The sequence below is a fragment of the Eurosta solidaginis genome, chromosome 5 (genome assembly GCF_040869045.1).
Source record: "Eurosta solidaginis isolate ZX-2024a chromosome 5, ASM4086904v1, whole genome shotgun sequence".
In the NCBI taxonomy this organism is placed as follows: domain Eukaryota; kingdom Metazoa; phylum Arthropoda; class Insecta; order Diptera; family Tephritidae; genus Eurosta; species Eurosta solidaginis.
Window position 1 is genome coordinate 42017932 of NC_090323.1, and position 12102 is coordinate 42030033.

General features: G+C 33.9%; 1 protein-coding gene across 15 annotated transcripts in view; it reads left to right on the forward strand.

Moving 5' to 3' along the window:
* Plp (Pericentrin-like protein) overlaps positions 1 to 12102 on the forward strand; it is a 125437-nt gene that overhangs the window by 97289 nt on the left and 16046 nt on the right. For all 15 annotated transcript variants that reach the window (XM_067792334.1, XM_067792333.1, XM_067792329.1 and 12 more), the window contains 2 exons: positions 487 to 669; positions 2494 to 2832. In XM_067792334.1, coding sequence (XP_067648435.1) covers positions 487 to 669; positions 2494 to 2832 — 522 coding nt within the window. The remainder of the gene's footprint in view (positions 1 to 486; positions 670 to 2493; positions 2833 to 12102) is intronic.

A 12102-nucleotide genomic window follows, 5' to 3' on the forward strand; every position in this document is an offset into this window, starting at 1 on the left:
CCATATGAAAATCATGGCGAAAAAGTTTGCACAAAAAAAAAATCAATTCTAAATATTTTGCCTTTTCATACCTACATAGTCTTAAAACATACCTACCTAGTCTTAAAACATGCCTAGTATTTCTTTTTGGAATTCGATTTTAGATATAAGCAAGCTTTTTCGAAACAGTTTCAAATCCCATCGGTTTTAGTCTATATTTTTAAGTACTATTTCCATTAACTAATAGTTCAAATAAACAAATTGGTGGCAACAGGTAGTTGACAAGTCCAGTCTCACAAACCATTGTCCAAGTAATAAAATTAAAAAAAAAAAAAAAAAAACCAAGCCAATTTCGTTTTCGAATAGGTGGCAACCCCTTTATAAGGTTAAATTCCTAGCTTCAAGCTGAGGTCTTTAATTAAATACTTTACTCCTGAGGACCAAAATATAGAGAAGTCATTAAACTAATCTAACATCTTATTTTTTTCCGTGTATTTTATATTTTAGCAACTGGAGGATTATATTAATTCTCAAACACGCTCAAATGAAACCCTACAGAACGAGGTACAAAGCCTCAAATTAGAAATTGGCGTAGGTTATCAAGAACGTATACGACTTCTTGAAGAGAAACTGCAAAATATGCGCCCATCTGCAGAACAGAGTATGGTGTTGGATCAAGTTGTAGAACAGGTGAGTGGTTTTAGATATATTATTTGCCTATTTATAAATGTAGTTTTAAATATAGATAAGTAGTTTGTATGAACACATAATCGGTTTAAGAAGGACGCTGAACACACACACACAGCTCGTGACTTTTAAATATTTTATATTTAGATTAAAGTACCTGGGTGACCGAGCGTTGCTCGGCAACGTTTCGTTGTGCTGGCAACGTTTCTTTTTTTAATTTCGAATAGGTGGCAACCTTAAATGGCAACCTCAAAAATGTCCCTATTGTAATGCGGAGTGAAATACCTTCGTTTGATACCCATATCGGCATATCTCATACAATTTTTTTTTATTTCGAATAGGTGGCAACCTTAAATGGCAACCCTACTCAAAAATGTCCTTATTGTAATGCGGCATATCTCATGTAATTTTTTTTAAATTTCGAATAGGTGGCAACCTCAAATGACTACCCTATTCAAAAATGTCCCTATTGTAATGCGGAGTGAAATACCTTTCATTTCATACCCCAGGCATGCTTAACTAACGAACCGATATCATATCGTTACGATAATTAACGTTAATAAACGAAACAAAGTCATTTCGTTTCGTTTATTAACGTTAAGAACGTCAAATTAACGAAATGATTTTGTTTCGTTTTCTGCCATATCAAAACGAAATCAAATCGTTTATGTTGATTATTAATTTCAAACTATGCTGGCAAAGCTGATTGATGGCGGAGTCATTAAAGGTGAAAGCATTAGCCAAGCTGATTGCAACTTTTCTCATTAATTTTGACAGTACGAACATTTCAAAGAGTGTTTTTGGCATTACCACCAACGAATTACACAAACAAATTACATGGAGTTTGTGTGTGCATGTCCGCTCGCTGTTACCACCTTACGGCTTCACCATGGCTATAGCATTGCCAGCACAATTCAAACACAAAGTATCACGTTTTTGTTAACGTTTTTAACGTTAACGAAAGCTTTTCGTTTCGGTTAAAAACGAGATACAATTTATCTTGATAATTTCTTTATCGATAATATTTCGAAGTGTTTCAACGGAAACAGTGGAAAATTTTTGATAAACGATTAGCTTAACGTTAAGGTGCATCCCTGTCATACCCATATCGGCATATCTCATGCAATTTGTTTTTAATTTCGAATAGGTGGCAACCCCAAATTGTAACCCTACTCAAAAATGGCATTATTGTAATGCGGAGTGAAATACCTTTCGTTTGATACCCATATCGGCATATCTCATGCAATTTTTTTTTAATTTCGAATAGGTGGCAACCCCGAATGGCAATCCTACTCAAAAATATCCCTATTGTAATGCGGAGTGAAATACCTTTCGTTTGATACCTATACCGACATATCTCATGCAATTTTTTTTCATTTCGAATAGGCAACCCTAAACGGCAACCCTACTCAAAAATTTCCCTATTGTAATGCGGAGTGAAATACCTTTCGTTTGATACACATATCGGCATGTCTCATGCATGTTTTTTTTTATTTCGAATAGGTGGCAACCCCAAATGGCAACCCTACTCAAAAATATCCTTATTGTAATGCGAAGTGAAATACCTTTCGTTTGGTACCTATACCGGCATATCTCATGTAATTTTTTTTCATTTCGAATAGGTGGCAACCTTGTGAAACATTCTGAGTGGCAACACCTAGGAAGAAAGTCATAGAAGGTGAAACGTTATCTCTGTGCCAAATTTGGTTTAAATCGGTTGAACCGTTCCCGAGATCGTTCGGCTATACAAACAAACAAAAATTGCTCGTTTAAAGTTATAAGATAAAGTAAATTTAATTAACTAATTTGAAATACCCTTTCTTTCAGCTACGCGATATTGAAAATCTTCTCGATCAAAAAACTAAAAATCTGGAATCTATACATCATTCGATCTCGTCCAATGCAAACAGTGCCACAGAAGATGTCTCCGTCAATGGCACACGCCCCCAGCCAACTCCTATGCACGAAAGTACAAATAATCCAACAACAGCATTACCAACACTCGGCTCACCTTTGCATCCATCACCACGTCAACATTCACTCACCATGGAAGGCGTACAACGCATCGCCGATAAGGTGGCCAAGCATACGCGTGTCGAAGAGGCAGCTATTAAACGTATTCGAGATTTAGAAATGCAAGTTACACAAATGCGTGATGCCTGTGTGGTGAGTTTTTAAACTTTTTTATATTACATATTTCCTCCACTGCTAAGTAGAGAGAAAAGCTTTTATGGAAGCGTTAAAAAGCTGTTGATGTTTAATAATTTAAAATAATTGAATGCCTTGCTGAAAATTTTTTTGGAACAAAATTTTTCCTAATTGAAAGTGAGAGCAGCGTTCTGTTAATTTACTATGTACCCTGTAGGAATTACATATCATGCGTTGATAATAGGAGCATCTTTTGTGTCTTTATTGGATTTATTTGTTCAACTGCACAGCATCCACTGAGTTCGCGTGTCTCCCTTTTTAACCACAGTAACAGTGTTCTATATGTGTTTACATGCGTACATATGTGCATATGTTTATAGATGGGGGTGCTTTTTATTTATTTTTTCTCGCATTGATTATGACATCGCTTTGCTTTGTGGACCACAAAGAAGGCGGCTGATTGTGGGCTTGTAATTTAGTTTGATCTCTGTTGTTGAGCTGAAGAGAACGCGCTTGCTTGAGATAAAATTTCTTTGTTGTTTTTATTGTGTTGTTATTGGAATATACATCTATACAATCGTATAAACATAAGTTTTATTATATATATTTTTGTTGCTATTTTATGTGTTTAAATGTCTTTTGTTTACCAATCAAAACAATCTCCGGCTGACTATTCATGCGAAATTCGTTATTAATTATAATCAATGTATTTTTGAATCAAATTCATGCTAAAGTGTGCAATTTTAAAAAATTGCTGTGTTATGTTCAGTCAGTATAGCCAAAGCACTGCCGCGCTTAGATTGAGTCCGCTTAAGGTGAGCCAGTATAAGAGAAGATAAATCGAAAGCCAGTATAAGAGAAGATGTATTGAAAAAGTCGCATTCGGCATTTACTTGTTTTGCTAACAAGTTAGACACTTAAAAAATATGATTTTTACATATTCGAATACATTTCGGAAATTTTCGAAGTTAATTTTTTGGCATGGATCTGAATTTTTCTGCATTTGCAACAGACAAACAAAATTAAGACTACGTGTAAATGAAAGCTTCAGAAAACAGTTCGGTTTTTACTGATCTTCATCAATTTCGGATAAGTCTCAAGGTTATATTTTCACAGAGGTGTGCATTGTTTACTTTGTGAATTAATAAAAATTATTCTTACATTCGTAAAGCTCAAATTTTGGTAGGAAAATGTTTTAACTGAATTGTACCAATTTCGAAAACTTTTCGAAGATTGGCTTTTTAGATAAATCTCTTTTTTTCCTACTTTTTGGAAGTGTATAATTAACTATTGAAAATCTATACGGTTTCACACATACGGCAGAGTGTCGAAAAGTCTCTTTTCCCTTTAACAATAACCTGTAACTAAAAAGCTATGAGCTTTCAACATTGTGACTCACTCTATTTTGTGGCAGCCAAATAGCGTTAGTTTTTTTTCAGCTTTCACTTATCCAGATAAATTTCGAAAAAAAATCCAGAATTTGTAGTCTAATTGAATCTGATTTTCTAATTACTTAATAAAATTTCAGTATTTACACATTAAAATTCGACTCTTATTTGATTTTACAGTTCAACATCATTTTCGAATGCTTGTTCGTATTTATGTGAATTTTTTTTCTTTTTTTATTCGTGGCAGAAACTAGTTTGGCCATCATAAAGTAAATTTTGTAGGTAGATTTCGAAATTTTTTCGAAGTTGAATTTTTCGTTTAAATATCATGTTTTGACCAAATTCGTAAAACCAGTTTAGTCTGAAATAAAATTTTGATGAAGATCAATTTCGAAATTTTTGCGAAGTTGAATTTTTCGTTTAAATATAATGTTTTGACCAAAATCGTAACATCAGTTTAGTCTGAAATAAAATCTTGATGTAGATCAATTTCGAAATTTTTGCGAAGTTGAATTCTTCATTTAAATATCATGTTTTGACCAAAATCGTAAAATCGGCTTAGTCTCAAATAATAACCTTGGGCCAGTTCGAGAAAATGCTCAGGACGTTTTATTCACTTAAAATGAAATTTTGAAAATTTCTTTTGAAAATTTCGAAATAGTTTTAATTTTACATATCCAACTCATTTTCGAAAATAATTATTCCATTCCAAATTTATTGTTTTCACTTTTAAAAGGCTTCTTTTTTCTTATTAAAGTTTCAAATTAAGTAGTTGTTTCTGGTTTTACCTAACCTTATCCCTCTCAATTTCGAAAAGTTTTTGAAGCTGATTTTTTCCTCCAAATTGTTAAAATTATCTAAATCGATTAATTTTACTTAAGTTATAATAAAGTTTGAAAATAATTTTGACTTAAACATCTTAAAGGTTTCGAAGTTTAAACTTTGAGTTTGAAAATGAAAATTTATTTCGAAATAAGATGGTTTTTATTATATAGTTGAAATTTGGAAGTTTAGGTTACTGCAACTTCGAAAATTTTCGAAGTTTAAATTCACTTTAAATTTTTAAATTTCTCGAAATGGCTGGAACACACGTGTAATTATGCGTGCTTAGATTTGTGTTAATGCATCCAAATGTGTTGGTATTTATAAACACATAAAAGTTCTCTTCTGCCACCACTCGTTCCACTTAATAGTTTTGGTCCATATTTTGTCGTAATTATTTTTGTTCGCCCAAATACTTCTATGTTTTCACTTATGTACATACAAACAGAAATATTTCGAAAAAGCACACGTTCATATACACGCATATAAACTACATGTGTTTACACTAACCTTTTTGTATGTTATAAAATTTATGCAAAATTTTGTACGACACATTTCCGTGCTATTTCAAATTTAATTTCAGCAAAGCAGAGCAAATGCACCAAAATTCATATTTACATATGTTCAAATGCTTCATTGTGTGTGCGTATTTTTATGTGGGGATTGTAGAGAATGCATTCATTATTTGTGTGAAATTGCTGAAAATAGAATTGATACTCCCTTGAAAGTCCAACTTTTGAAAACTATAAAAGATAATTTAAAAATTAAAAAAAAAGAAAACTCCGAAAACAACTTTAAAAAGTTTCAAATGCAAAAAAAAAAAAAACAATGTTCGACAAATTCAATGAGCTGTTATACAAATCGACTGCTGATTAGAATATCACCCTATCTCGGCTGCCGTTTAAAAGACGCCCTATTTCAGAATTTGTTTCAACAACGCCCCATATCAAAATAAATTTAAAGAACGCCTTCTCAGATTTTGTTTTAAAAATACCCTATCTGAGCTCAAATTCAATATATTTTGACATAAGCTGGGATAACGCGTCGTTTAACCAAATTCTCAGATGGGACTTTTTTGAAACAGATTCTGAAATAGGGCGGTATTCAAAAGTTTTTTGAGCTGGCGCGTTTTCGAAACGGCAATAAGGACTGGTACAGAAAGTTCTGCAGATTTAGAACTCGGTATAAGTTTTTTAGTAATGGCATAGTCGACTTTAAATTAATTATTTTTGATTTGGTGTTTCATGATATTAACTGAAAAAAAAAAAAAAAATAATAATAATAATAAGTCAAACAAACCAAAAAAAAAAGAAACAATGAACTAAATTAGAAATAGTGTAAGTAAAAAAAAAAAACAATAAAACTATAAAAAAAAATTAAAATAGAAAACAATAAAAAGTTAAATGATAAAAAATTAAAAACGATAAAAAAATTTTAAATAAAAAAGTTTAAAAAAAAATTTATAAATTAGTATTTAAAAAAAAAAATAAAACAAAAATAAAAATAAAAAAATCAAATATAAAAATGTAAAAGAAAAATAATTTAATAACACAAAAAAAATTTTAAAATTTGAAAAAAAAAAACTAAAAAAATTTTAAATGAAAAAGAACAAAACAAAAAATAAAATAAAAAGTATATGTAGTAAAAATAAACAAAATTGTTAAACAAACAAAAACAATAGTAAAAAAGATAAAATAAAATGTAAAAATAGTGAAAATAAAAAAAAAATTGTAAAAATACAAATTGAAAATAAAAAAGGAATAAAAATATAATAAACAAATGATAACTTTTTTCAAATTGAAACATTGAAACAAATATTAAAAAAAATAAATGTAAGGCGCGATAAGCTCAGAAGAGATCTTAGGCCGAGCTTCTCTTCCAATTTGCATCGTGCTCCTCTTCTATGATATTAGAAAATATGGTAGTCGGTTATCGCACTTAAATAAATAAATAAATATTTGTGCGCGATTGACCTCCGAAAAGATTTTAGGCTTAGCTTTTCTTCCAGTTTGGGTCTTTCCCCATTATATATTTTGCTTACTAATTGGCGGGAAGGGAACTTCCATTTTTTATGCAGACTCCGAACGGCAGGCAGATGAATTTCCAATGAGAAGTTTTTCACGGCAGAAATACACGCGTAGTGTTTGCCAAATCACTACCTCGGGCCGACGCCGCTTAGAAAGACTTTCTAAATGAAAAAACTTTTTCTAAATTTTCGATATTACTTTGCCCTGGACTTGAATCCAGGACCTTCGGTGTGCAAGTCGGAGTACTATTAAAATATGATTGTAGCGACCTTTTTACTTTGACTTTATCAAACTGTGATTTTTGCCGGCTCAAGGTCCAATGTAATAAAACACTTTTTTAAATATTTCCCAATATATTTCAATCTCCTTCGGAGATCGTCTTCAGGGGCTATAAAAATAACAAACAAATATTCACATATAAAACTGAATACAATTGGGATACAATTTTTCAATACATACATACATTAATTCTCTTGTCCGATACACGACACTTGTTAGTTCGCGATGCAGTTCAGAACTAATTTTTTGTTTTTTTGTGAGTCAAGTAAGTGTCTATAAATATGTGAGCAATTTTCTGTGTCCGTTTTGTAGTTTAGTCTCTTGCTTGGTGGTGTATTTGCTATGTGTAGCATTTCTAACGTAAACCTTTTGCTATAATTTGTCTCCTGCTCTAGTATGCTCACCGCTTTAAAATCTGGTAGGAGTACGCTACCACAACATAACAGCGTCCCACACTTAACCACGGTTAAATATGTCTGGGTGATCAAACTGATTGCGCCGATTTCTTCGTTGTGTCGAATGACGAATGGGAGACTAAACTATGAATGATAGTGCTACCTGGACATCATATATGTAAGTCTCCGCAGCTATACCCTTTTGGCACTGTAGATATGATTGACAGGTTGGCAGTACAAAAACGACTAGGTACAAAAATCGGAACTATCTTTAGATACAATTCAAACTAACCATTTCTTTGTACACGTATTTGTTTCGATTTGGTTCATTGAACTGATACAAAAGTTACCTGTCTAATTTGCTTATATTAAACTATTGGTGTAAAAACTGTAAAAATAAGGTTACAATGAATTATGTTTTGTTTACACGCACCTCTTATGAAGATGCCTCTTACATATGGCAACAGTGATGCAATTGAATACACAAAAGGGAAAATGAGTGCAAATGTAAACACTACTCACAAACAATCATAAAATATAGACTACTTGTTTACACTTTCTTTGAGTAAACTTACAGTTGCATTTTACGGTTAACGATCTGTTTAAATTGAATTTAAGTTTGTTTTTTTCTATTTGTACTATAATGTGTACTTTTGGTTGTCAGCAGTTAACACTGCAGCAGCCAAAGACAATATAAACATAACAACTTTATTTCATAGCTCAACTGTTCCCTTTTCAAGATGGGTAATATGTGGTGTGATGGTAGCGTGCTCCGCCTACCACACCGTATGCCCTGGGTTCACACCCCGGGCAAAGCAACATCAAAATTTTAGAAATAAGGTTTTTCAATTAGAAGAAAATTTGTCTAAGCGGGGTCGGCCATGAAAAGCTTTCAGTGAAAACTCATCTGCCTTGCAGATGCCGTTCGGAGACGGCATAAAACATGTAGGTCCCGTCTTGCCAATGTGTAGGGAAAATCAAGAGGAGCACGACGCAAATTGGAAGAGAAGCTCGGCCTTAGATCTCTTCGGAGGTTATCGCCCCTTACATTTATTTATTTATAATATGTATTTACATGTTTTCTCTTTACATCAGTCGCATTGCTTAGTATTACAATGCAGGTCATTTACTTATGTTGTTGAACTTATTGCTGTGGTTGCTCTTATGATCAAAATAAGTACATATGTATGTATGTATTAATTGTATCAGCTTAGGAAATTTTTCTTCTAATTGAAAACCCTTATTTCTAAAATTTTTATATTGCTTTGCCCGGGGTGTGAACTCAGGGTCTTCGGTGTGGTAGGCGGAGCACGCTACCATCACACCACGGCGGCCGCCATATACATACGTAAATATGTGCATACATAAGTACAAAGTAGAAAGCGCAGTGAGTGTAAAATTCGAAATTTGTTCATGTATTGACTGTTGATCACTGTTGAAATGACCAGTGAGATCAGTTGTGTTAACAAAAAAATCAGTTAGATTAATTAGGAATCTGTCAATTTTACAGAATTTTGTTAACTTAAGAGCGACAATTTCTCTTCTGTTGGAATGACTAAACTAATTTGTTCGCTTGACAAAGAACTCGGTCGAGTTAACCATAATTCGATCAATTTCACCGAATCTCCGTTAAGCCAAGAACAACAGAACCGATTTGTTGATTTTACTAGCACCATTTCTTTCAGTGTATACAAGACATATCCGAGAGACATATTTTGATGTGTAAACATCTTTGGTGGAGGTATATGGGTGTTATCAGAAAGTTATCGATATATTATCGATTATTTTTCGAAAAAATATCGATATGTTATCAAAAAGTTATCGATTGTTACCAAAGAGTGTTACCAAATTTGTATCGGCGTGGTATAGATTTGTTTTCGAAAAGTTATCGATTTGTTAAAAAAATTGTGGATTTGTTTTAAAAAAGTTGTAGATTTGATATGGAAAGATTGTCGATTTCCTATCGGAGTGTCATTGATTTTTTTTCGGCGGCTCGTCATGTTATGAAACAAATATCGATAAATAATATAAAATCGATGACCTGCTGATAATAAAACAATGGTTCCCCGGTATCGGTTGTCATCGATAAGAAACCGATGGAGCTCTTCTCAAATAGCCCGATATTTGTTGCTTCTGATAAAGTGACCTCTGTTCCCTCTAAGTCCCTTAACCCACTGGACTTAGGGAACCATCTTACCGCTCGGTAAGATTTATATGATTCCCGTAACTGCAGCCTATCTGCCACTACCACAGGTCATCTTGTGGATGAGCAAAAGACCGAATCCATTCTATACTTGCCGTTAATCGAATCAGATTCGTTAATAATGCTCCTCAATAGTGCTCTGCTCAAATAAATCGTAGAGTAGCGTTTTTCTACTTGTTGGTTCCGATGCGTCAAATTAATGATAGTGGGGATCCGTCTTTTCGTGACGCTGACAATTCTTTATCTATTCATCATCATATTGACGCTTCGCACAAGCGTGCTGAGTCAGCTCCCAGTTTGCAGTATTGAAGAGTGGAATATCAATGTGAACAAAATGATAGTATGTAACTTTTCAGAGTTTTCGGGCTGCCCAGCTTCTATCATAACCTTTTTTTGACCGTGACTTTTTACATAGGCTGAATACTAGTTTTTCATGTAGTCCCACAAGATATCTAGTAAGTATCGAGGTACCTTCGTTCGAGTGACTCGAGCGCGTTGTCAGAGGATCTAGGCTTTCTTGCCTGCTTCTATTACTTCTGCTATTTCATCTATTGTGGAGTGCCCTCAACGAAAACCATGATGTCGATGAATCAATCCTCCACCAGCTTCTATGACTGCCCTTAGCAGGCGTTGCATCATTTCCTTCGCAGTTTCAGGAAAAAATTAACCCTGAAGTCTTTCATAGGGCGGTGTAGATTTTTGCTTCCAGTCATTCGTAATAAATGTGTAACAAGAGGTTTGAGCAGTTATGTGCAGTTTGCCTAATCGACTCCGCGAGTATTTCATCTATTCGTTTGGGCTTTATAGGTATTTCGATCCACTTATTCTCTTATCATTTTCTCGCACCTAATTTTACTTTTTTCTACCGAGAGCTTTCTTCGTTTCTTTGTATGCTTCCTTGCTAATCTAAGCCCCGGGATTTTGCTGTTTCGCGAGGATACTGTTTTCTTGATTCTCTGCGGAGGCGTCAGCCAATAGCGATGCTGAAAACCTGCGTCCTGTGTAAATTTTTTGCATGATGTGAGGGGAGATAGGCCGCTATTATTGATGTAAAAAGTTAAGTTCCTGATTGCGATCGTTCTCAGTAAGGCTCTACAGGACTTTCCTTCTAGCAGCAGTTAGAAGCAAGCTTTCGAAAACTAAAGTTATATCGATAATGGATTATCCAAAGTCCAGTCGGTGATATGTTGTATGTAATCACCTTAATGTTCAGCACTGAGCCTGGCTGCTACCTCAAGGAACAACTTTCTCCGGTTATTAGTCTGAGTCATTCCCTTAGCAGCGGCACTTACGTTGAAGACTCGCGCAATGGGCAACGATCAGATTACCTGTTAAGGCTTTGAGATCGTTACATTAACCTATGCTACGTTAGGTCATCTTACGATATCTCAAGACCTATTTCAGCATATTGAGTACAACATACTAACTTGCGCGGCTTCTCACTTTCACATAGTTTATTTGATTTATCCCAACCTAACTCAATACAACTTTTTACTTCACCTAAATTACAATGGTGTTTACCATTTGAAGTTTATTTCACACTCCCTTATAAATTTATTGAAGCATAACACATACAATAACCCAACTGAAGTTGATAAACAAAAAACATAAGACATTCTATGTATTATGATCGAAACTCGTATGAGCTATCAACTCACCACTTAACAAGCACTAAAATGAACTTAAGTACATAACAAAAGTACGAGTATCATTTACACGGGAAGTAATTGTGTCTCTTTATATGAGTTTGAAGTGTAATTGTAGCCAGTAGCGACAGACAGATGGCCCGACATAATTCTAAACACACAAACGTACAAACAAACAAGAAAACATAAATTAGGAAACTGTGGTTAATCATATGCAGACCCATTTACGCATAAAGAAGATTTGTTCATGTACTGGTGAAGTGGCTGCATCGTCACATTCACAGCGGTCGTTGAGGCCATTCAAGTGTTGTCTCTCTGTGGGTGTGTGTGCGTGTTAATCAAGTGTGCGTGATGACACCAACCGAGCCTTAATTATGTGGATAAAAAGAAATGTGAACCCTATAGGAAATTGTGCTGCACATTAAACATATCAGACAGAGGAACAAACTCAGATACTTCAGATAGTTGAGAGGGATGTGGAAGGAAAAGGAAAGAGAAAAGAGTATGGGGAAGAGAAAAGAGTAGGCA